Source organism: Physella acuta, unplaced genomic scaffold, assembly GCF_028476545.2.
Source record: "Physella acuta isolate Inbredline_101_S28 unplaced genomic scaffold, ASM2847654v3 ptg000505l, whole genome shotgun sequence".
NCBI lineage: Eukaryota > Metazoa > Mollusca > Gastropoda > Physidae > Physella > Physella acuta.
The window spans coordinates 17,941-45,304 of record NW_026732024.1 but is presented as its reverse complement, the minus strand read 5'-3'; the positions used below and the strand labels follow the sequence as shown (position 1 = coordinate 45,304).

Here is a 27,364-nt window from a genome sequence, read left to right as displayed (position 1 = left end):
ATTGATTATTGAATACAGTTTTAAAAAAGATGAAGTTGTGTTACCTGTGTATGTCTTAAAATGCTGCCAAGCATAAGCAACAAAATCCTGATGCTGGAATTTAGTTTGGAGAGTGGGGGTGGGGATGGGGTATTGAATAAATATGAGTTAATATTTGGGTCAATTAACTACCTGAATGAGTTTGTGTTAAGCATGGTTGCTCAGTGAAAGTAATGGGGCGGTTGGAAAAAAAATGTTTTAATGGAACAAGATCAGCTAAAGATGATTTTTATCATGCATGTCTGACATAACTGGTAATCACAAAACAAGAAACAATTTTTTTTTTCTCTGCGTGTTATTTCAGATTTTTCTTGTTGTTTCTGTTAACATTTCCTGCCAAGTGTTTGATGTTAACTTGAGGCTTTTTACTCTCAGCTTCCACAAGCCAAAAAAATCTGGCTAATTTATGTACTTAAGGTTTAGTGATTAGTCATACTCCTATTCTCATGCCTGCCTGTTTCTTTAATTCCACCAATAACAATACCCGCCCTAAGGGTATCCTGTACCTGAGCCTTGCCCTAATTCTTATCCTAAATCAATACCTTAATATACAAGTATCATTAATGTTAAAGACTATTAAAGTAATAAATGAGAACTGCTAATGAATAATTAATTTATGCACCACAATCAGCATACAATGCCACAAATTTTTCTCTATTACAACTGAACTTGATCATTCTATTGTATTCAATCTACATGTAAAGCAGGGTTGCAGCAATAAACTTGTTATTTTCAATACAAATGTACAACAACATGGCAGCTATATCATTCATTGCTACATTCAATACAATTCTATAACCACTAACAGCAAGCTCAGTGAAATGCCAAAGTGTACCCTGTATTCATTAGCAAGCTAGTTGGACAAAAGAAAGAAAATACACAACAGGTTCAGTCTTAGTTCAGTTTGTATTTTGTACATGTCAGCATTTACCTGTGTTATTCTCACCCAGAATGAAATTATCGAGAACCTTATGATGTAGCTGTGACCACACCCTCTAGCTAAAAATAGATGAATTCTATAGGTGTCTTAAGTGCTTTTCTTATGCACATTTCTTCTTAAAATAATAGTGAGATTATTATGTACTTTTAGAAAACATTGGCGAACAACAATATAGCTTGTTCTTTTTATGGGTGGATAGTGTGTCAGACTACCAACCCTGTGAAAACTGCACTCTGTTCTAGTCTATAGAGTAAAGTAAGTTTAGACCCAGTAAGAATATCTTGTTGAAGGTATATCACCTGAAAGCCACAAATAGATTTGAGAGTGGGTATCAACAGGGCACATTGTGGTGACGTCAAGTGTTTAACAATGATAATAAAAATTCCACTTGTTCAAGGTTGAGAGTTTTATGATCAAACCTATATCAAGATGTACGCTAAATATAGAACATTATCTGAGAAAAACAGGTTGTTTGTTTTATAGTTCTGTTTTCTTTAATTCTTTACTAAAATACAATTAATCTTCCTTGTGGTTGGTTTTGTTGTGAATTAAAATTATTCATTAATTAAATGTTTTTAAAACATATTTTTCTATCCAGAATTTTGATCAGTTTCTAAACTGTAGGGACAACAGTCTATTATAGTTTGTTGTTTCAATCAGGTATTTTAAAAGAAACTATTATTACCTGTTTAGGTGTTAGTCGTACATGAGATACACAGTTGTGATAAAGTTACCTTGGTGTTAAAAGCTTCAGGACAAAGTGCTTAGGTAGTGCTAGAGTTTACAAACACTTCCTCTGATAATGCTAGAGTTTACCAACAGATCCAGCGCCGTGAGCTCTTTACCCCAGATTTTAAACTGTCAGTTTGTTTGTTTTAGCACTCAGGCAACCCCATGTACTTGTTTAGATTTATACTGTATCTTATCTACATAAAATACTGTTTTTATCAAATAGAGCCACGTATAAGCTCTACACTGCTTCCAAAAAAATCTCTGATGAAAATGTAAAAATAGATTGAAATAGAAATGTGGCATTCCACATGGCTGGCACCTGGTCCAGGTGATTGTTTCTCAGGAGGTAAAAACACAGACAACCCATGCTGGGTGTGTCCTGCATACTGCACAGATTTAAAAAAAATAATAATAGTTAAATGGAATTTTTTTTTCTTCTTCTGGTTTCTGCCTCTGCTGCTGTACATTTAAACGATAATATTTTCAATGCAAAAATAGAGAAAAGTGGGAGAGGTAGTAAACCTGTAGTTGTTTTTAATAAAAGGGATGAATGCTTTGTTCAACCGTGTACTTTGTTTATAATTGCCAGAGTTCAAGGCATGTATGCCTGTAGAAAAACATTTAAAATTTTCATTAACTAAATAGATTTAGGATTTTGTAAATCATAAACATACTTTTTCCTTAAAATAAATAATTACATGTCTTGTAAGGTTATGTGATTAAATTACATAAAGTTGTGAAAAGTTGTAATTTGTAAAGCAATTATTTTAGAAAAAATTTGATGAATCTTTATACAATTTAATAAGCAAAAAAAAAAAAAGAAAAATCTTACTTTATTATTGAAACAGGAGCTATGTGAGCTATTGGATTTTAGGTTTTTGAAAGAGTCGATGTATCTATCTAATTAATGTAAAGCATACTAATCAATTCATTAGCCAAATATATTTTGTACTTAATTTTATAAGTAATAAGAACATAAGTTGAATCTCCTGAATCAAGTTAAAGTTTAATAGCTAAGTAAACCCAGTAGCATGATGTACAAATACAACACAAAGGTTTTTTTCTTCTTTTTAGTAATTAGAAAGACTGGATGAAATTTACAATAAAAAAAGTGAAAATTAAAAAAAAAAAACATTCACTGAACTTAATTTAACATATAACTTTTGTTGTTGTTGCAGGAGCCTACAGCTGAAGGTGCCAGTGGAAACTCTTCAAAATCAGACCTGAACCCCAGCCCATCAGGCACACAGGCAGAGCTAAGTCTAGCTGACGCCACCTTAAACCCTACAGATAGCAGGGAAGAAGAAGAGGATGATAAAGTTGATGAAGGGAGAGACTTTGAGGCTGAAAAAGCCAAGTTCCTCAAGAAAAGACAGTATGTTAGATTTTATTTCTGTGTGAGATTTTTATCTATGCTGCACAATGCAGCAACAAGTTGGTAAACAAAGTAAAGTGCTGGTTTAGTTCTGACAGTACCAGCAGAGCCATATGTCAAGTCTGTGATAAGACAGATACTGACAGTACCTGCCAAATACTGGGACCCTTAACTTTTTTTTTTCAAGCTATTGAGACTGTGGTCCCACAGCAGCTTTACGACGTCTGACTTCAATTAAATAAGTTTTACAATGTGTGGCCTTGTGACGAGGACAGTTTTATAACATTTCAACTTTATAGCAGTGAATTAGATATCTATATATATTTTTTAGTGCTGTAATAAAATATCAGCTCATTTGTGGTCTGGCATTCCCTTCTTGCATTGATTTAGAAATTTTTTTTTTTTTAAAATGTCTTATTTCTTTGAAGATGTTATCTTTTTTCATATTAAAAAAAAAAAGAAGATTAATAATCATATTTTAGAAAATAATTAAAAATGGTATTACTGATATCAATCAATTATATTTTTAAGATTAATAATTATTTTTTTTTTTAAACTTTAGATTTGTTGTGCAAGAGCTTTACGACACAGAAAAAGACTATGTGAAAGATTTAGCAACTATAGTTGATGTAAGTCCAAACTTAAGCCCAAATTTAATCATTCTGATTTTTAAAATAAAGAACAAAATAGTTTTTATTTTTATTTTAAGAATATTATTTTCTAGTAGCATGGTTTATGTTGTATTTTTTAAATGAAAATAAGAATTTGATCACACCATTTAAAATCCAATAGCATCCAATCAAAATCACCTTCTTAAAATTATACTTACACTGGTGTTCGTACAAAGCTGGACATCCACATAAAATATTTAAAACAAATGAGCTTTGACCTTCTAGACTAAAAATAGCCGTCTGTTTAAGTTCTCTAACATCAAAATTTTATAGCTGGTAAAATGAGTTAATTAACTTTGCATAAATTATGATAATTTCTGTTGTACCATGGTTTAGGGTTACATGGCATACATGAGGGATAACCCACTGCCTGATGAGATGGAGGGCAAAGATAAAATTGTTTTTGGCAACATTCACCAAATTTATGATTGGCACAATGAGTAAGTTTTATCATTAAAGTTGGTTTTGTCAACATTCACCAAATTTATTATTAGCACAAAGAGTTTCACCAATAAACTAAAATTGTTTTTGGCAACATTCACCAAATTTATGATTGGCACAATGAGTAAGTTTTATCATTAAAGTTGGTTTTGTCAACATTCACCAAATTTATTATTAGCACAAAGAGTTTCACCAATAAACTAAAATTGTTTTTGGCAACATTCACCAAATTTATGATTGGCACAATGAGTAAGTTTTATCATTAAAGTTGGTTTTGTCAACATTCACCAAATTTATGATTGGCACAATACATACGTTTTACCACTAAAATTGTTTTTGTCAACATTCACCAAATTTATGATTAGCACAATACATAAGTTTTACCACTAAAATTGATTTGGCTACATTCACCAAATTTATAATTGGTATGATGATTAATTACCAATTCTTGCTATGTTTATTACCTTTAAACCTTGAATTTAATGTAACTTTTTGTTTTTTTCTACAGGACTATGCTTTCTGAGTTAGAATCATGTTTGACCAACCCAAACAAAGTTGCATCTATATTTATTCGTTATGTAAGTTCCTCTTTTATTTTTTTTATAGGCCTTAAACAGTCTCTCATTAAACTAACATGAGTGTAAGATTTACAAAATGATAATCAAAATGATAAATTTGGCTACAGCAGTTTATGAAGGCTTGAGTATTATAAAATTTATCTTTTGAAATATAGTGAATAGGTTAAGAAAATTTGGGCTTCCTTACCTCCCTACACTTGTGTCAAAATTTTCTGTTTTTGTTTAGGTGTGCGGTTACATCTTGGATTATCTCAAATTCTAGATCTATATAGACATATATAAAACCATTAGCAGCTACACACTCAGATAGTTTACTGTTGTTTTTGTTACTTGGTGGAAATAAATGTAATGAATATAAGTGGATAACATTTTTTACTTAAATATTATTTATTTTTTCAGGAAAGAAGGTTATACATGTATGTAAAATATTGTGAGAACAAACCCAAGTCAGAATATGTTGTATCTGAGTATCTAGACACATATTTTGAGGTGAGTTAACACTCTGTATCTGTGTCTACTCTCTGTGCTAAATGTTTACCTCAGTAAATCTCTGTATTATTATACTTTGACTTACTTGACTTAGTCCTCTTTGCTCCTTATGGAGCATAGGGCCTCCACCATTTCCTTCCATTTCTTCCTTTCCTCGGCTATTAATTTTGACATCTCCCAAGACATCCCTATTGGCTGCAGTTCTTCAAGAAGACTCCGCCTCCAGGTCTGTCTTGGGCGCCCTCTCTTCCGCTTTCCCTGGGGGTTCCACTCAAGCGCTTGGCGTGTAACATTTGTATTATTATAGGCTGTCATGTATTGCTACCTTTTATGTTTAATGCGCAACAATTATATTTAACTGAAACATGTCTAAGTAAAACAAAATAGGCATATATTGAAATAAGTTCAAAGCATTTTGGCTATTATTTACAGAACAATTTAATGTTCAAAGTTTGTATGACTTGACGAGTTTTCCTCACCTGCTATAAGATACATTTAAATTATTGAGGATGAGGAAATGGTTTAACTTTTATCTGACCATTTAACCATTTGCACTTTCAGGAAGTTCGGCAAAAACTAGGTCACCGCCTCATGCTTCCAGACTTGTTAATTAAACCTGTTCAAAGAATCATGCGCTACCAACTTTTGCTCAAAGTGAGTGTCTTACTACTTTTTAAATTACTGTTACTGCATTATATCAACGTCCATAACTTGTTTGTCCAGGCAATCTTGACTAAGATGAATATATCTAAGCTAACTTTTAGGGGGTTAATGTAATTACATAGTGTGTTTTTTTTTTAAGTTTATTTTGGTTTTTGTTTGAAAACGCGAATAAAAGAATGAGACATGTAGTTTGTGCCAGCTTGTATCCGTCAGAAGGTGTTGATGTTAAAATTTGATTGGTACCTGGCTAATGTCTCTGATTCATGCAGCTGAAAAACATCTAGCAGTGGGAAATAAGGTGTTTGGGCGAAACTTAGAAACAATTCTAGTTCTTTGTCGTAAATTTAATTAAATTAATAATTATTCTAGATGAAACGTTTAACATTAATATTTCCTTGACTAGTTTTATTTTTGTTGTTTTAATATTTTTTTTTATTCAAGTCATAAAAAAGATTTAAAAAGTTGTTTTGATTTAAAAAGTTGTTACTGTTGTAGATTTTAATGTTTCGAACGCTCTTTGCAGGACATCCTAAAATACACAGAGAAAGCTGGAGAGGACCCATCAGAATTAAAGAAAGCTCTGCGTGTCATGTGTATAGTCCCTAAGGCTGCCAATGACATGATGCAAGTTGGGAGGCTGCAGGGATTTGATGTAGGATATTTTTTTTTAATTCACAGCTAAAGTAACCATGAAATTAAGTTAAACTATGGTTTATAGGGTGATGGCTTGGCCGAGCCGTAGAGCGCTTGACTGTTAACCCGTAAGTCTTGAGTTCAAATCTGGTTTGAAGTCAGTAGACTCAGCTCTGATAGGTACCTAATTCACGATAATATTAAAGGCGGCTGGGCATAGTGCTGACCACACTATCCCTTCATATGCCAAGTACATATGCTCTGTACACCAAAAATAAACTTGTATAAATGACACCACACATTTTAATATATACTTAGCCACACAATTATTGTGTTGACCAGAAATAATCTGGAATAAATGACACTACCCATCCCAGTATATTTAGCCACACAATTGTGTAGCATCGCTCTCTATTTCTTATCATTTGTTTATCCTTTCTAGGGTATCATTACTGCTCAAGGCAAGTTGCTACTGCAGGTATGTTAGTTCATATTTTTGCCAGCCTTTCTATATCCAACATAATATGTCTTTAACAGTACATTTTTATTCAGTTTCCTATCTAGTAAGGTAACAAAAAAAGTAAGTTTACTGGTCTATTTAGGAAACACCCCAATATTAAAATAATAGTGCTGATATTGATACTGAAATCCTAACCATTATCTGTGGTTGATTATAATTACAATTGGGCCTTAAGGGAAATTTTTTGTTTGTTGTTTAAGACAATGAAACATGATTTGATTGTAAATAAATACTATAAAATGGGAAGAATGCTAAAAAATTTAATGCTACTACATCCATCTTCATACTACTTAATTATGCGTCTATATATTAAATAACACAAGTAAGACATACTTACAGTACTACACTTACTTTTACCCTATATAATGTGATATAACAGTTGATGTATTTACACACTGCTTCCCTTTGTGTTATGAAATAGGTGCATGATCCCTTATGCTAACATCACAATTTATATGTTATATCTTACATTTAAAGTTAACTTAACGATGGAACATATCCACACGTATCTAGCCTGTTGTATTACACTTTTGCAGGATACCCTTTCCGTGTCAGAAGCCTCATCCGGAGGCCAACAGAAATTTAAAGAGAGAAGAGTTTTCCTGTTTGAGCAGATCATCATCTTCAGTGAGATGATTGAAAGAAAGAAAGGAAATTTCTCTAATGCAACTTATATTTTCAAAAATAGCTTAAAGGTAATCCATTTTCACAAAACTTTTTTTTTATTTTTTTTAATTAAATTTTAGTATTCAAATTTGTAACTATTTCATAGTAAAAAAATCTGTTTAATTTTTGGAAAACAAAGTTAATAAATTAATTGTTTTTTTCTTTAATTAATAAGGAATCTGAAGTTTATTATGATGGTAGCAAAATATTGCTCAATATTTTATTTGCTGATGTTTAAAAAAATCAAATTTTCAGGTGAATAAAATGTCATTGAATGACAAAGTTGAAGGTGAACCTTTGCGCTTTCAACTAACTGACCGCACTCCAGGGTCAGATGTTCGGATGATAGTCCAAGCCAATTCTGAAGAGAATAAAGAGACATGGATTAAACAAATCAGATCTATTTTGGATATGCAAGGGGACTTTTTGCGAGGTACTTCAAGCTGAATACCAATTTTATCAGCTAAGTTCAATATATATTGACTTTTACAAAATGAGTCATCTTGAAAAACATTTATTTTAAAATTATTCAGCTACAATTTTGAATTTATAATATTAATTTAAATTATGTATATTAAAATATTTTATGTTAATTTATAGAAAAATCTATCACTAAACTACTTTTATATATTAGTCATAGAGGGTATAAATAAATGTATTTTTTTGTGTGTTTCAGCTCTCCAATCACCCATAGACTACCAGAGAAACCAGATGAACCTTACTAAAGATTTGTAAGTGATTACCTTTATTATCTTATCACATTTTATTGTTTAAAATCAATACTGTTTTTTTTAAACATATTTTGTTTATAATTTTAAGTGTTTTTTTTTTAAATTAATTTTTTATAGTATCACATTTTAAATGTTTTAATTTTGCTTTTTTTTTAATATTAAAAAATGACATAAAAATAAGTACACAACATAAACAATAAGGCCTTAAAGTCCATTCTCAAAACAGTTGCGTCAATTGTTAGTTAATAGAGTTTATAGTGCAATTAACTTTCTAGGAAGTTTCAATAATCAAAATTTTTCATGACTTTATTCAATTAAGTGACATAAATAATAAAACAAACTGTAATTTAAACACTGTTTAAGTGTATCAATCTACCTACATTTCTATTAAATTAGCTTTTAAATGTATAGAGACATATTGTAAAATGCATGATAAGCTGAAATAGCCTTTATTAAAAAGATGAAAAGATGATGAGCAATTAATTATTAACACCACTCATCATCCTGTCAACGAGTCAACAGATTAATAGTTTGAATATATTTTTTGATATATGCTCTTTAAATAGTTTCACCAATATAAAAGATTTACTAGGTGTACTTCTTCAAATGACTGGTGTGTTAAAATCAATTTTTAATTTAAACATTTCCCAAGGAAGTTTCTTAGTGTACATTTCTTTAAAATGTGTATTATCCTAGACTCAATTTAATCAGATAGGATATCTCATCTGTCTCTGTAACCCAACTCTACCTGTTTTGGTTTCAGTTTCATGATTGCGGTCTCTACATTAAAGTAATATCCTATCGCAACCTTTCAAAAATCTGTTTTATACTTATCTGCACTGTCGCGTCATTAGACCACACTGCACTTGTGTCAAAGGTTATAATGTTGAGCCATCTCCACTAAAGCCTTAACTAGATGAAGACAGCTATATAGTTGTTGAAGAGCAATCTATAGAGTCCCAGGGGTTCATGTTTAGCACTTTATGTGTTGTGAGACAAGCATTTGTGATTTGGAATAGAAAACTGCTTTGTTGTGGAGTAGTGGGTATTGTTCTAGTTATTAAATTGGTTAGTTTTGAGTATTGTAATTGTTGATAAGGCAGTATAGATGAAGTTGAGTTATTACTATTGACTTGATTCAAATAATTAACAAAGAAAAAGATATTTTGTAATGAAATTAAAAAAAAATAAAAAAAAAATATAAAAAGGCATAGCAATATAAATTTTATTATTATTTTGCAATGAATAGATTTATAAATTACCCAAAAAATAGTTAAAATTGATTTTAGATTTTCATCCTATAAAGAGAAAATTATAGTTGATAATGAGATGTTTTGAGAATGGCAAGTCATCATTAGCTGATAAATATTACATTTACCACTTCTAAATATCCTACTTACTAGTGAGCTCAAAGTCATATTGACTAATGGTTTCCCTCTAATTAACAAAACGGATCATGTTAATGCCTAGTCCTAGCGGCTGCCTAACCATTACATTATTTTTTCAGTTGATGTTGCCTTCAACCACCCATTTCACTGCCATGCTTCCATAACTAAAAACAAAATAATGACCTAAGTCGCCAGCAACCTAACCTCACCATAGCCATGCTTACAAATTTCTCATGGGCCAGTTTTTCTTGTGCAAAAACCTGGCGCCCTAAACCTATGCAACCAGCTGTCTTCACCAGCAGCCTACAAAATGCACTTCAGTTCAGCATAAATTACAAAACCAACCAACCCAACCGTTACCACAGTCGAGCGCTTTAAATATTTCGTAGCACCGTGTCTCTGCAATAGAGGTTAAAAAAAAATTTCTGTTGTACGTGTTAGATATTACTAAGGAGCACCATAATTCTCAAGATATTGTTGGTCGTAACAGAATGGAAATAGTCACTGAATGCTTGCACCTGTAAATGATAGACTTAGCAAACTTTGGAGCTAACTAGATGTGGTGTAGTAACTGATAGATGTTCAAAAGAATTCCTTAAAAAGTTGGAAATTCGGAACTTACCAAGCACTAATTTGTTTGATAAAAAAAAATATTGTTTCTGTTTTGTATAATACAAATTTAAACAGCATTATCCTTAATTTTACTTTCTTTGTTGCGGATTTAAATTTGGATCCACTTTGTTATAAGTTTATTTATACTTTAAAACATTTTTTTCCCAATTTTGTACTGCTTTGACTATAGTATAATTTGTTGTTTTAGGTTGATTGAATCTATGTACTGGTCTTAATTTTTTTAATTTACAATTTATAGTTGAGTGTTGTAAATATTTTATTTTGATGTATTACTATCTTGGTTAATCATTCACTCATTTTAATGTACTTACATTCCTTTTTCTTTATTAAGCAGCAGAGATTGAATGTCAGCTTAAGGGCTAAATTAAATTTAAAAAAAAAACATCTAATAAGAAATAATATCCATTTTTAATTAGCTAATTGAGAATTTGGGGGGGGGGGGGGAAAGTCAGAGAAAATAGGCATTTTAGAAATTAAATTTCTGTTAAACATAGTCTGAATTTTTTTAAAAGTCTAAAACTTTTAGAATTATGTATAATTTCAGTATTTATATAACAAAGCTATTTGTATCATTATAGAATTCTAAAATTCACCTAGCTGTTTATTTTATACTTTTTTAAAGTTTATTTTTTTTGTAATGTAAAAGCTAGTTTCAGAGTAGTTTTATAAAATAATTTTCAATATATGTTCATCTCTTTTTTGAGGTTTTTGTTAGATTTATTGTCTTTAATGTTAAATTATTTTGTTTATCCTTGTTACCCAAATTTGTGCATTTTTTTTTAGTTTAATTCACAATAAAGAGAAAGTTGTAAAATAAATTACATTTTTTAAGTATTGAATTAGTGGACTTAGTAAACGAAACAAACATCAAGAAAATAATTAAGTCTGGTGCTTACACAGCAGTTCTGAATTTCTTCTAGGATTCTGGATTCATTAACAATGAAAAAATCAAGTACCAAGCTCAGCAGACAGAGACACATTTATTAAAACATGTTAACATTGTTTTTGTTGATCTATGAACCTTACCATGTAGTTTTTATTTTCAAGTGTCTTTAACTTGTCTAACAGATCGGCTCCTGATTTCAACACCAGCTTTGGAGACTCAGCCCTACGAAAAACACAATCCCACCCACTTAACAGGTTACACAACCTGAGCCCATCAAAGTCTCCAGCCACAAAATCTCGCTCGGACATTTCAGTGGCTGGACCCAAATCAAAAACAGATCGATGTAAATCTATACCCGGGCAGTTTCCACAATGTCTGGTAGAAGATAGTGGAGATAGTGCTCAAGACAAAGCTTCTTGCCCTAATTCACCCATGGATGTTAGCAAAGATCTCTTGCGCAACAATAGTAGTGACAGCAGTTTAAGGAAGTTTTCTTCATCGGGTGCCGATGCTACGGCTGGCTCCAGCTCCCCCAAGCCAAAAAAGACAATATTTGACGGCTTTCGAAACACACTGGGCCGCAAATCTAAATCCAGCGACAATAGCAAGTTGTTATCCGACGCGACAAACATTTCATCCCCCCAGTCACCCACATGCGCAGGTTTAGGACTGGAAGCTTCTAATTCGTTTACAATGGAGGTCGGGAACTCCGAGGCTAGTACGGCCATGTCTGAGGCGTACGATGACGCAACATCTGCAGCAGCGGCGGCGGCTTCATCGTCTGCGGCGACGGCGGCGGCAACTTCACTCAGCCCCTCGACACCTTCGAGTCGGGTAAGTGGACGCAATGTCAGCTCGTGATGGAAAGGGGAGGTAACTGTTTGGTCATCAAAAAGTTGCCGCCCTCTCGCCTCACTTGAGTTCCTCGCTCGTTCGTTGGTTGGTTGGTTGATTCGTTCCTTAGTTTTGCTGCATTCACTCGTGCATCATCCTCTGATCGGTTCACCTGATTGGTTGGTTTTTTTGCTCGCTCGACTGCTTGTTTATCCGTTCATTATTTTATTCGTTCATTTATCTCTCTCTTCAACTGCAACCATTTGTTTAATCCAAGCCAACTGTAAACTCTATAGACATCAATGGTTAAATGACTTATTTAAATACAATTCAATCAATGACTTGTTACCACTAAATGACACTATGAATTCTATAGCTAGATTAAAGGATTTATATAAATTTCATCAGGAATAATCTTGTGTGTTAAACGTTTACCACTTAAACAATTGCAACCTTGGAGTGTGCTGCAGGTTTTAATGGAGCAAAGTCCACTTTTAAAGAACTGCTATGTTATGTATATAATCAATTATATATTTCTCTGTGTGCACCTTATTTGTTCATATTTGTATGTAAAGCTTTTTTATGATTTAAAGAAAAAAAAAAATTGAGAACAGGTTGGCTAAGAATTTCAGCCCAAACAACTTTTGAACTAAGTGTTTCTGGTTGTCATTGTTTACCTACTTGTTGATGAACTTACCGGACCTTCTTATTTATTGCCTGTTATATGAGTATAACTAGTTTATCTCGCATGCTGTTTGACATAGGTGTGCATTTTGCTAAATTATAAATTGTTAAAATTAATATTTTTGTCATTTTGTTATTTATTCAATTGCCGCATCTTTTTAAAAAAAAATCTTCACACACAAAAATCATAACGAATTCCATTATTTGTTTCATTACATAAATTGATAAACTATTTTTTTCTACATGTATAATAAAAATAGAAATCTTCATATGCATATATTTCTCAGCCGCATACATTTATATTGTTGCATATTAAAATCATGTTAGTAATTTTACATGTGGCTGTATAAATAAGATCATTTTTTTTTTGCATGCACTCAATGAATTTTTATTGGAACTGAATTCTTGATTCCTTAAATTGTACACTACTCACAATTTAAGAATACCTTTTTTTTTTAAACAGGAAAATTGAACAAATATCAGACTGTTAGTTGTACTGGCTTCTCTATGCTCAAATGTTTGACTTTGTCCCTCCCACTTTTTACTGATAGCACTTGTCCTTATGTTGATTCAATACTCATTAGGCATTATGTCCTTATCTGGTGCTCTCTTCATTAACACAACACTACACATCTCACTATTAGCGCAAGTCAGAGGACTATCCTTAGTTATTGGAAAAACTATCACACCGATAAATAATCTTGTTTAGAAAATATTGTTTATTAATATAGGATCAAACTTAATCATCAAGAGTGAACTTACAAGTCATTGGAAATTCATTTATATTGTACCTCTGATCCATGTTTTTATAAACCTAATCCCTAGGACCAAGTTTTAGAGATCGTAAAAAAATTCTTGTGGTTTTCATACAGGTTTTTCTATTAGATTTTCTACATAACAATTTAATTAAGTGCCATAAATGACTACAATTTTTTTTAAGCTTTTTATAGTGGGTGTTATACATCTCACTTTATTTTTTATGAGAAGATCGTCACCATTTCCTAATTTTCTATTTTAAAAATTTTGACAGTAAAATGTCTTTAAAGTAAAAATTATAACATTAAGTCAGAAAAATTATGTTTAAAAAAATGTGATTATTGAACTTTAAAATAAATGACAAGAAAAAAATAATACAAATTAATTGTTATAGAATTATGATAAAAACACGAAAACTTTTGCTCAGTAGTGTAGTTGTTTATTATGCAAAATCCTTGATCCAACAAAAATGAATTATCTCAGTTCTTTCTAGACCTATTTGATCATTGCTACATGGACTGACATTGACACTTACAATGTTGACTTTATATACAGAAGTTGTAGTGTGAAGCTTACTTCCCCTGTGCTGTTGTTAAACCCTGTCTTCTATCTACACTATGTCTCAGAAAGTATTTCTGGGCCTAGACTTGCTTCCCTATCAAGATTGATCTCAGCTTCTGCCTTGGACAAAGAGATACATTAAAAAAAAATTCTTATCTAAGTTTCATATTCAAGTTCTATAACCCAAGATACACACATTATCTCCCTTTGAAACCACACATTTTTTTTTATTCAACTGATTTAAATTGTGGTTGATTTAAAGATCTGAAGAATAGTTTTTCAAGTTTTCATAAATATTAAACAATGTTTAATTGTTCTTTCAATGTCAGATTATTTAGATGTTAACTCAATGTTTGCAAGTGATATGCAAGATAAGGGTTTTCTCCCCTTGATTCCTTCAGGGGTTATTATATGTAAATACATAGATTAATATTGAATGCATATCAGAATATGGCTATGTTCAAATGTGATTTGCATTTTTTTTTCAACTAACTATTGATTAGTAACTCATCATTTTTTTAGTTTAATTTGTTAATTATGTAAATTGATCGCATTGGTAGGCAGTATATTTTAAGTCTGTGTGTGTTTACAGCTTTTTTTTTAAAAGATGAGAGAAATATCTCTTTGTATAATTTGACTATATGGGAAGTTGTAAAATTTAAAAAAAAATCTGGCTTATATATTACAAGTTTAAATTTCTTTTTTTCCCAAAAAATTGTCTGATACTAATATTTGCATACACTAGCTTTGATAACTAGTCAGTTCATTGCTCTCATTGTAATTTATTCCTGGTCCTTAGGATTATTTTTTACTTGTTCCCTTGTAACACCCAAAAGTTTGAGGAGTCAGTCAGAAGATATGTAGTTTAACATGACACATACACATACAACCGTCCTACATGACACGTAGACACATACAACCATCGCATGACACATAGACAATAGCTTCTCTTTTATAAACTAAGTTTTCACCAGCTAAGTCTTAAGATCAAAACTTAACACAACATGGGTTAGGTTGTGTTACGTACAAGGCAGAGAGATGGTAGTTTTTGTTTTGTTTTTATGAAATCTTCACATGCAGAATATGGAGGGCTTATTATTTCTTGCATAGTCTTTGTATAGCTTTTATCTAAGGACAAGAACATTAGAACTTCAGTAGTTTTTATAGCTTTTATCTAATCACAAGAACACTAGAACTTGAGTAGTCTTTGTATAGCTTTCATCTAATCACAAGAACACTCACTAGAACTTGAGTAGTCTTTGTATAGCTTTCATCTAATCACAAGAACACTAGATCTAGAATTTGAGTAGTCTTTGTATAGCTTTCATCTAATCACAAGAACACTAGATCTAGAATTTGAGTAGTCTTTGTATAGCTTTCATCTAATCACAAGAACACTAGATCTAGAACTTAAGTAGTCTTTGTATAGCTTTCATCTAATCACAAGAACACTAGATCTAGAATTTGAGTAGTCTTTGTATAGCTTTCATCTAATCACAAGAACACTAGATCTAGAACTTAAGTAGTCTTTGTATAGCTTTCATCTAATCACAAGAACACTCACTAGAACTTGAGTAGTCTTTGTATAGCTTTCATCTAATCACAAGAACACTAGAACTTGAGTAGTCTTTGTATAGCTTTCATCTAATCACAAGAACACTAGAACTTGAGTAATCTGTATAGCTTTCATCTAATCACAAGAACACTAGAACTTAAGTAATCTGTATAGCTTTCATCTAATCACAAGAACACTAGAACTTAAGTAATCTGTATAGCTTTCATCTAATCACAAGAACACTAGAACTTGAGTAGTTTTTGCATAGCTTTCATCTAATCACAAGAACACTAGAACTTGAGTAGTTTTTGTATAGCTTTTATCTAAGGACAAGAACACTAGAACTTAAGTAGTTTTTGTATAGCTTTTATCTAAGGACAAGAACACTAGAACTTAAGTAGTTTTTGTATAGCTTTCATCTAATCACAACAAAACTCACTAGAACTTAGGTAGTCTTATAGCTTTTATCTAATCACAAGAACACTAGAACAAAACCTCACAAAACCCTCACCGCAAGGGATTTTTCCATCTTGGTTTTTAAACTAATACTCTTGTAAACAAAATCAGTTTTTCTCAAGTGGAACATATTCCCCAAACTTTTGGGTGGCAACTTGTATGTTAAAAGATCAATGGCACTCACAGTTATAAACTTCATATGCACACGTTATAACTACTCACCTAATAAGTTACTTTAAAGCTTTTAGATCACTTTAATTAATTCGTATATATTAAAATTAAATTTTGTTTTGTACATTTTTTTCCCCTTACATTGTACAGATCTGTTTAAAATGTTTTCAGTGAGCTTGTTTGAACAAAATCCTAAAGCCTTCAGAGTAAAAAATTAAATTATTCTGCTCTAATTGTTTTTAGTATGTTAAATTAAGAAAGTGTAAAAAGTTACTTGGATAGAAATAAAAAAGAAATAATAGGATAAATAGAAGCGGCTCTTTTGATATCAAGATGCGGCTCTCCAGCTCCTTGAACAAATACTAATAATCTCAATAAAAAAATAAAATATTTGAAATAAAAAAATGTTAGTGGCTCTTTAAAATCAGGGAAATTTTGAAAATTGTAACTTTTGGCTCTTCCGCTTCAAAAGGTTGCCGACCCCTGGTATAGAGCATTTAATTAAAGATGAAAAAAGAGTAAATTCAAATAAAATTTTACTTGACATCCCCACCTCTTATCACTGCTCCTTTACCTCTTGTCATGTAAAGAAGCTACAAATGTTCAGTATCTTCACACAAAAAAAGAAGTTAATTTCTGTATTCTTTAGAGAGTGGATCAACAGGTAATTTAAAAAAAAAATTTCTACCCCCTCCTCTTGAGTAATTCTGTAAAAGTGAGTTGATGTTGAAAGAATCTAGTTTGCTTCAAGCTGACATTCATTTGTTTGTTTGACTGTACATACTTTAAGAATCCCATGCAAGGAGAAACTAATCTAATGCTAAACTGTTGTACAGAACTCACTCCATTATGTACATGGTAAACGAAAGATGTTGTTGCTGTTTCTATTCAAGATGTCATAATGATGTTTGATGATGTTCACATCGTTTTTATTTTTTAAAATAAATCAATTTTCTTTTTTTTTTGCGCCCATGTTTTAATCTGAACATTTGAATAAAGTCTGTCAACTAATGAAATCAGTCGGTACAAGACCTTTAAGTTTTGTTTTTCATGCTTTGTTTACACTTATCTGTTTGACAAATACACACAAGCACATTTGGAGTGTTCATTTAAAATTATTGATTAAAGTTTAGTTGTTCAAAATTTTACAGAGATTAAGTTTATCTAAATTGCATCAACAACTTTATCAAGCTTTTTTTTTTTAAATTCATAGTAACACAGTTTTTACAAGAGTTCCTCATAATCATGTTTAAGAAATAACTCTAATCTTAAGTGGCTAATTGTTAGTTAATTACACCATTTTAATAATTTTCATTCAGTTAACTTAGCGATTCATTTTTATACCCAATTGGAAAAAAAAAGTATGAAGTAAAAAATCTTTAAAATATCATATTGAGAAGTCTTTAATCCTTTTATTGTTCCTAGACTATTAACACAACTGACTGATATTCATCACTCTAGATATTTACCACTCTATTTAACTAATCTACATTTTTAAAATACATTTTTAGTATAAAGGTGAACACTTATAAACACTTTTGAATTACTTGCATATCATAAACTTAAAAAAGCTAATAAAATTCTTACCATTTGTGTAGGCATATATATGCACAATAGACACAATAACTTTGTTTTAAACTGGATTGAGTTCAGAAAGAGGCTAAAAATAGATGATAGAACAATGTTCAATTCCATTTCTTCCAGAGAGCATTAACAATCAAGCAGGAAATGGGTTTTTACTGAAGAACCATTGATGACTGAGTAAACAGGATCAGTTTTGTTGTTTCTTAAATATAACATTCTCAGTTTATTCTACACAATGTTGTTTGATGTAATAAATAAACTGAGAAATCAAATTAACTGCCCAGAATCAAGGAATAAAATACAACTACAACTGTACTAGATTTCTTATTAAACTAAGAAAAAAAAAGTCCACGGATAAAATTAAATTATGAAATACAACAAAAGCAATACAAAGTTACTGTTGGAAATATGAAGATAGGATTAGTTTTTTTTTTGTTTCTTGTTTACATTATGAGCTGGATGGATTAACAACAAAAAAAATAAAAATTAAATAGCTACAATTGACAAGGGTTTGATGTAGCCAGTTCTAATTTATTGATGCACTGGATATGATGTTTTCTAATTTGGTGTGTTTTGATTTTGCTACAAAATGTTATACAAGATATAGCCTGTTCACAAGCCTTTGTTTACATTCTGAATGGGATGGATCAACACAAGTCTCATGAGCTACAAACATCAGTCCATGACGCCAGTCATCTGTTGGGTTTGTATTCAAGTCTGTTACGGAGATGACAGACTGGATGCCAAACTGACCCCTCTATCTCCGCATCAGGCATATGTTTATATGTACATTTGTTGACCGTGCTTCATCTCACATTGTTCATAGACCAAAACACTTTGGGTGTTAGGCTAAACAATGTCTATTTTCACAATTGTTAGTAATGTTGAACAAAGAAAAAACCATATTGATGCTTTAGCTTTGTGTAAACTCAGTTGTTAAAGAAAAGCAATGTTCAATAGTTGAGTTGTTGTTTAGAGTTCATAGCTTTAGACAAAAACACTTTGGGTGTTAGGCTAAACAATGTCTATTTTCACAATTGTTGGTAATGCTGAACAAAGAAAACCATATTGATGCTTTAGCTTTGTATAAACTCAGTTGTTAAAGAAAAGCAATGTTCAATAGTTGAGTTGTTGTTTAGAGTTCATAGCTTTAGACAAAAACACTTTGAGTGTTTAGGCTAAGCAATGTCTATTTTCACAACTGTTGGTAATGTTGATGTTGAACAAACTAAGAAAAACCATACCTATGCTTTAGCTGTGTGATAGATGCAGTTTTTAAGGAAAGGCAACATTTAACAGTTGTTGTTTAGAGTTAACTCATATATTAGAAATATTTATCAAGACTCATGCTCAATTTCTTGGTAGAAATAGTAAAGGTGTATATTCAAATTTCAGCGTGTTGATTAGAATGATTGATTAGATTATGAATCTCCACCAGTTTGAACCCTTCAGTATTAGTACTATTTGTTTATTATGGCATTTAATGTGTGAGCACACTACTACTAAACATTAATTTTTTTTTTACACAATTTAAGTTTAATACATTGGAATTAAAGTGTGATGTTTAATTATAACTAATTTTTATTATCTTACTACCTTATCTTGAGATTGTCCTAAGTGTTTGAAATTGGATTGAGAAAATACTTTACCAGCTAAAGTTGTTAAATTTAACATAATTTTCCTTATAAAGAGCTAAATGTGTTAATATTTTATAGTTCATATGCTTAATTTACTAGATATGAATTATCAAAAGCTTTTAATGCTTACAGTAACTAATAACTTTTTAATAGATGGGGTTGAATTATATTCAACCTTTGATTTAGCATGGTATGGCTAACCTTAAGGCTCCAGGCAACCAGGACTGAAATGAGCATCCAGCTCTTAATGGGTACCTTACCAGTCATGACTTTGATTATAAAAGACTCATGTCTATTATCATTCCTCTGGCATAAAACAGTTGAACTTACTTCAACAGTGATTGATGATTCTTTTGAATGAAAGTCGATTGCTGTAATAAGTTAAAAATATATTGATTTAAATGGTATGTTGTAGATAATGCCAACATGTGCTTATAACAGTTCTCTTCTTACTGACCTTTGAACTGACCATTGCAGGATATATATAGAAAGATTCGGCACTGAAGCATAAACTACATTTTAGTTGCTATAAAGCTTTGGTTTATTAATGCTGATTTTATATCTTAATTATGCTGCTTTATTTGTTTCAGAAGTTGAAAAACAAAATCAACAACTATCTTTGCTTACCCATGCTTACAGTTACTAAAACACTGCTTCAGTGTGTTATTACTACATGTACTAATACTTTTGTTATTAACATTATTGAGTTGCTTGCTCTTGCTGTGACCAACTAATCTCAGTGTGCTTGTTTTTGTTTTTATTCCTGTCATCTCTCTCATCATCAGCTATCATATGTGCTTCAGCCTGCTATAGCATGTTACTTTGCTCATCATATTTTATTTCCTGTAAAAACTCAATGCGAAAAGTAAAACTAAAAATTGTTCGGGCATTATCATTTGAAAATACTTACTTTTAAAGTGAGAAACGCATTTTAAAGAATTTCTTATGGTTTATAGTGCATTCTTTTTTTTAAAGATAACTTTTACAGGAAAAGCTAATTAATTTTTTGTGTTGCTACAAGCCATTTGCTTACAATTAATATTTTATTTTTATTTAATTAAATTTTCTTTTTATTTAATTAATATTTTAATACAAATTATCTAAAATTTTAGGTTAAATTTCAGGTACAATTAGAACTACTTAAATTGACTAATTTAACTCTTTTTCTGGCTGCTTATATAACTTTAATACACTGCCTCTAAGCTTAACTTTTTAAAATATTTAAGATAGGTAGAAATAATTTTAAAATGACAATTTTTAAAAGTGCTTTTTAAGCTAATTAAACAGAACTTTTTTATATAATAAACATCATACATCAATTGGGAATGTTGCAACCATTTTTTTTTGACTAAATTAGCGTTTTCAAACTTATCTCATTCACTTCTTGGTTTAAATGTTAATGAAACACCATGCACTACAGTATATGTCAGATTGTATGACTGTCACCATGTATGACTGAAGCCACAAAGCACTACATATTTAACCCTTTCTCTCCCACGTCCGCGCTGTCTTGTCTGTCAAAAAAAACAAATCAGGTGGCAGATACCCCCTTGACCAGTGGACGCATCTTGTTTGACTACCAAGCTATCAAGGAGGACGAGGTCACAGTGTCCAAGGGTGAGCTGGTTCAAATCCTCAACACCAACCACCTGAACATGTACCTGATACACCGACCAGCCAATCAGACGTCACCTGCGGCTGAAGGCTGGGTGCCCAGTCATATCATTGGACCCAGGGACGGAGAGGGCAGCCTCAAGTCAGTATTATTTTTTTTGCCTTTTTTTTATTATCTTAGACTTCAATTTTAAAAAAAAATTATAACACTAAACTTTCTTGACTGAAGAAACACTTTTTATACACATAATGAAGATACTTGAAAAATGCAAAATATAATACGGTATTTCATGAACTCTACACAAGACCGAGGTCTTCTAAAGAATTCTGGATTCCTCATTTTACACATATTGTATAAAGTATACTAAATATTCTCAAGAGGGGGGTAATTAACAGGGGATATAGACTGGAAGGTAATGTCCTATATCTGTGTAAAAAATTCACATCAGTAAATTATGAATAAACCTATCTATCACCTGTTTGAAAGATTTAAGGCGGTAAACTAAATAACAGTTTTATATCCATAAATAGTATGCCATATATATATAGCTCACTACTATATATATATATATATATATATATATATATATATATATATATATATATATATATATATATATATATGTATATATATATATATATATATATATATGTATATATATATATGTATATAATATATATATATATATATATATATATATATATATATATATATATATATATATGATACTTTGCAGTACAAATAAAAATGTATTTACCAGAATAAGAAAGATTTATTTTAATTCTTTTCACATCAACACCTAATTATCATATTGCATGGGTTCCCAATCTATGGGTCACGACCCTGAAGGGTTTTCCAGGGGGGTTGGGTGAGTCGCCAACTTGTAGACAAAACTAAACAAAAAATATTTTTTTTTAATTGTATACAGGTCGTGAGTCACTCAAATAAGCTTGGAAACTTGTGTGATAATGTGTATTTTTAATAATAAACTGTGGTTAAAATGTCTCTGGTCATTAGGAAATCTAAGCAGATGTTTAAAATCAAGAAGCCAATGTTTAGGACACCCCAGCGAGCAGAGTCTGATGCTAAGGACAAGAAGGACATGGACGGCATGAACAGTTTGGAGAGGAAGTCCAAATCACTAGGCAGGGATGGGAAGCCTAAAGTCAAGGCAAGTTGTTTTGTTCTCTTGTTTTATGGGGGCTACACATTTTGTTCATACTTTTTAACATCAAAACTGTTTTAACCAAGTACAGTTTTGTCTGATTAAAGTTTTAAAAGTATTTTAATTTAATTTTTTTTTTTTTGCTTTCTTTACCAATACAATTTTTATAAATGATTAAAAAAAAAATATCTTTATTTCACAATATAGGATTTCTAGACTAATTTTAAAATTTTAATATTAATTGAACAAAATTAAAAAATACAATATAAAAAATACCCACATGAATTGTATCATTTACATTTAAACTTTGTGGTGTTTTTAAGTAAACTTTTTATAAATCTTCAACTAAAATTATTTTTTATTCTGACATTGAGATCTTCTTTATTTGTGTAACATTACATTTTTATGTTATTTTGTAGTTCATATCTGCGGAGCTTGGGTTTGAGATCCCCCCTATTGTCCAGCAACCCTTGACCAGCCTGACCGTCCAGGCAGGTGACACTGCCACTCTGACCTGCAAAATTTGTGGTCGTCCAAGACCTATAGTGTCATGGCGGTACCAAGACTCTTCTCCTATTGGTCCAAGCAATCGCGTGATGATTATGTATAACGAGGAGGGCGTGGCAACACTTCAAGTAAGCTCATCATCTTAGTCATCACCATATGTAAATATAGGCTACACCCAGTGACCACCATAAATAAATATAGGTGACACCCAGTGATCATCATATATAGGCTACACACAGTAACCACCATAAATAAATATAGGTGACACCCAGTGATCATCATATATAGGCTACTTATTCAAAAAGAATGTTTTTATAAAAAGTTTGAAGAAAAGTGTGGTCAGCCCTTTTATGAATCTCAGGAAAATAATGGCAGTTTTGACACAGCATATTCATCTAATGAGTATAGTGTGGTCAAATGGTAGAGCATTGGACTGTTCGCCTGAAAGTCTCTAGTTGGGATCTTGGTTCTAACTCCTGACTGTAGGATGTTCCTGTGTCCTAGGCACAAATGGTAAAAGATGATGAATCAGCTAATAGTAAAATGATTAAAAAATGCAGTTATCATAATCAGGCAAACAGTCATACCAACATAGATTACAATGATTGTGGGGGGTTCAAGGCAAATACTTTTAGCAGGATCTAAGTCAGGAATATGGTTACCAAGATCAGTGGCGTAGTGAGGTCGGGTGTCATCCGGTGCGTTGCGACCCTTCCCGGGGACAAACTTTCAAGTTTTCGATTTGCACCCCCCCCCCCCCTCAAACTTTCGATTTGCACCCCCCCTCAAGTTTTCGATTTGCTACCCCCCCTCAAACTTTTGATTTGCACCCCCCCCCCCTCAAGTTTTTCTCTATATATTTTGCTATTTTTTTGCCTTGGTGTCACCCCCTAAATGGTGTCGCCCGGTGTCACCCCCACCCCCCCCCCCCCTCGCTACGCCCCTGTCCAAGATCAATACTGTTTAAAATCCCTGTGTTTATCAAGAACTGCTGGTCTGGGTAAGTAAATACAATTGGACATAGAGCCAAACACAGGATCCCTTCCTATTTGTAGGTGACAGAAACAGGTGAACTTGAATTCATCTGTACTACAGACTAATGTGTCAAACATGGGGGGTATTTACTGTTTGTAGTGACAAACCTGGTTTTTTTTTCAATAAGTAAACAAAGTAAATGAAGGGTGTGATCTAGCTGACTAACCTGAAAGTCACCAGTTCGGAACCTGTGTCCGAGGCTGTATGTCGTCCCATGACTGAACTGCCCCCCATGTCCAAACCAGGTGGTACGATGCACTGGGGGATGTTGAAAAAACCTAGGGGAACCCAAGCTAGCAGCTGGGAACTTGGGTGGAAGAAATGCAGAATTCTTAACCCTGTTCCAGTCTGCCTGGCTAGTGAGTGAAAGCTTGAGCCTGTATTGACAGTATGAGAGAGATAGTGTAGCACTGGTCACAGTATAGCAGCTGTAATCTGTGTATTGTATGAGAGAGAGAGAGAAAGTGTAGCACTGGTCACAGTATAGCAGCTGTAATCTGTGTATTGTATGAGAGAGAGAGAGATAGTGTAGCACTAGTCACAGTATAGCAGCTGTAATCTGTGTATTGTATGAGAGAGAGAGAGAAAGTGTAGCACTGGTCACAGTATAGCAGCTGTAAACTGCGTATTGTATGAAAGAGAGAGAGAAAGTGTAGCACTGGTCACAGTATAGCAGCTGTAATCTGTGTGTTGTATGAGAGAGAGAGAGAAAGTGTAGCACTGGTCACAGTATAGCAGCTGTAATCTGTATTGTATGAGAGAGAGAGAGAAAGTGTAGCACTAGTCACAGTATAGCAGCTGTAATCTTTGTATTGTATGAGAGAGAGAGAGAGATAGTGTAGCACTAGTCACAGGATAGCAGCTGTAATCTGTGTATTGTATGAGAGAGAGAGAGAAAGTGTAGCGCTGGTCACAGTATAGCAGCTGTAATCTGTATTGTATGAGAGAGAGAGAGAAAGTGTAGCACTAGTCACAGTATAGCAGCTGTAATCTGTGTATTGTATGAGAGAGAGAGAGAAAGTGTAGCGCTGGTAACAGTATAGCAGCTGTAATCTGTATTGTATGAGAGAGAGAGAGAAAGTGTAGCGCTGGTCACAGTACAGCAGCTGTAATCTTTGTATCCCCTCTGATTCAGATTGCCAACGTCAGCTCTACAGACAGTGGTGAATACTCCTGTGTGGCCTCAAGTGAGATAGGCTCCATAGTGACCCGAGCCTCGTTAACAGTTTTAGGTAATTACAACTTGTTTACAGCTGATTGAACAATTCATAAGAGTTTTACTAATATTAATATAATACAACACGCCACTAATGTTTTTTTTTTTGAGAATAGTTTATTGAGGTATAACTCTGTAAGTGAAATACAAGATTTTTAACACAATTATTTTAAGCACAGAAACTGACTTTGTGATGCATATATAAGCAATGTTTTGTCTTTAGTTATCCTTCTATTGTATTTATCTTTATAAATTGTCATTATCTTTAAAACATTCCTGATTTTTAAAAGCTTCCAATAAACATTAATAAAATTAATTTTTCTGCTCAGACCGCCCTGGGCCACCTGGCCAACCTGTGATCAGAAATCAAGTTGGAACAGCTGTACACCTGGAGTGGGCCCCACCTTTAAATGCTCAAACGATGCCCACCATGGGCTCAGGTGTCCCTGTACAAATTCAAGGGTACACTATAGAGTTTAGGGAGGCAGGTTAGTCATGGACCCAGTTTTGTATTCCTATCTGCTGAACTATCTGCCTCTGCCTAGTGTCCTTGACCCAATTTTGTATACATGTCCCCGGGTTCCATCTGCCCCTACCTAGTGTCCTTGACCCAGTTTTGTATTCCTATCTGCTGAACTATCTGCCCCTACCTAGTATCCTTGACCCAGTTTTGTATACTTGTCCCCGGGTTCCATCTGCCCCTACCTAGTGTCCTTGACCCAGTTTTGTATTCCTATCCCCAGGTTCCACCATGTGGCAGCTGGCCATCCCGTATGTCCCCAACACCTCACAAGTGATAGGAGACCTGGAGCCTGGCCTGACCTACCAGTTCCGCATCAGCGCCAACAACGCTATTGGCATCAGTGAGCCGAGTAAACCTTCCCCTTACGTGGCCATACCCAGTGAATATGGTGGGTGCAACTGTTTACATGATTCAACTTGAATGTTAAACAAGGAAGAGTGTTTGTTGATTAGCCTGACCTATACTACAAGCTCAAACTAAAGCCAACATCTATTCTAATGGGCATCATTACATATGATGCCCTGTATAGGAATATGCTAAACTACTTATAAATAAAAGCCCTAATAACCATAAGAAGCTTTAAGAAATAAACATTTGCTTACACAGATCATAATTAGAATAATTTTCTTATAAGCACACATACGAGTCTATTTAATAAGCAGCTAGACTTTTCCCTACAACTATTTTGCTATGTTTTCTGTTTCATCTAAAGATTGCATTATTTTCCCATGAATCTATGAATAGTTTTCTATTAAAAACATCACCAATTTAAACCATGCATGCTACACATTTTCATTACCAGTTCAACCTCCCATTCAGTGTCTAGTCAATAAAGTTTTTTTTTTTTTGCCCAAATATTTTCTTCAATATGTTTCTTGCTCATTGTGATACTGTTGTTCTCCAGAACTAAGTGAAAGAGAAGACGCACCTTGTGTTATGTGGAAGGCAACATTTGAAAATGACTTTACAGATTTGGGAGAGATAGGAAAGTAAGACCTCCATTCAGTATCCATTTTTTATTATCTCCATTAAAGATTTTATATGAATTAAAACACACTGCACATTTGTACTTAAATCTATACACTTTTGGGTACATAAAATAAAAATGTTTCTTTATAATATGCTACCCTGATCTAAAATAATGTGTAGAAATAATTTTAGCAATTTTTTTAAAGTTTAAAATTGATATGAATATTGGATTATTTTTTCCCAACAGAGGTCGCTTTTCTGTGGTCCATTGTTGTGTCCAGAAGTGTTCCGGCCAAGATCTGGCCTGCAAGTTTATCACCAAGAGGCTGATCAGGAAGGAAGCTGTGGAGATAGAGTTCAACACCCTCCAGAGTCTACAGCACATGCATCTGGTCAAAGTCTTTGACCTTTATGAGACCCCAGCACAGTATGTCATCATCATGGAGTTGTAAGTTGAAAGCTTTAGTTTTATCACACACTAGTTGGTCAAAGTGACTTGCATGTGTGGTAGCAATTGTAATCAATTAAATATTTTTTAACTTATATATATATATATATATATATATATATATATATATATATATATATATATATATATATATATATATATATATATATATATATATATATATATATATATATATATATATATATATATATATATATATATATATATATATATATATATATATATATATATATATATATATA

At 32.3% G+C, this 27,364-nt stretch overlaps 1 protein-coding gene across 1 annotated transcript in view; it reads left to right on the top strand.

The window, feature by feature from the left end:
* LOC131944714 (kalirin) overlaps positions 1 to 27,364 on the top strand; it is a 190,170-nt gene that overhangs the window by 156,846 nt on the left and 5,960 nt on the right. The window contains exons 43-62 of the mRNA XM_059305505.1: positions 2,890 to 3,086; positions 3,649 to 3,715; positions 4,094 to 4,197; positions 4,707 to 4,776; positions 5,176 to 5,265; positions 5,827 to 5,919; positions 6,452 to 6,580; positions 7,004 to 7,039; positions 7,618 to 7,776; positions 8,003 to 8,180; positions 8,424 to 8,478; positions 11,568 to 12,219; positions 21,159 to 21,379; positions 22,256 to 22,409; positions 22,823 to 23,038; positions 25,081 to 25,177; positions 25,491 to 25,649; positions 25,905 to 26,072; positions 26,589 to 26,673; positions 26,901 to 27,101. Coding sequence (XP_059161488.1) covers positions 2,890 to 3,086; positions 3,649 to 3,715; positions 4,094 to 4,197; positions 4,707 to 4,776; positions 5,176 to 5,265; positions 5,827 to 5,919; positions 6,452 to 6,580; positions 7,004 to 7,039; positions 7,618 to 7,776; positions 8,003 to 8,180; positions 8,424 to 8,478; positions 11,568 to 12,219; positions 21,159 to 21,379; positions 22,256 to 22,409; positions 22,823 to 23,038; positions 25,081 to 25,177; positions 25,491 to 25,649; positions 25,905 to 26,072; positions 26,589 to 26,673; positions 26,901 to 27,101 — 3,131 coding nt within the window. The remainder of the gene's footprint in view (positions 1 to 2,889; positions 3,087 to 3,648; positions 3,716 to 4,093; positions 4,198 to 4,706; positions 4,777 to 5,175; positions 5,266 to 5,826; positions 5,920 to 6,451; positions 6,581 to 7,003; positions 7,040 to 7,617; positions 7,777 to 8,002; positions 8,181 to 8,423; positions 8,479 to 11,567; positions 12,220 to 21,158; positions 21,380 to 22,255; positions 22,410 to 22,822; positions 23,039 to 25,080; positions 25,178 to 25,490; positions 25,650 to 25,904; positions 26,073 to 26,588; positions 26,674 to 26,900; positions 27,102 to 27,364) is intronic.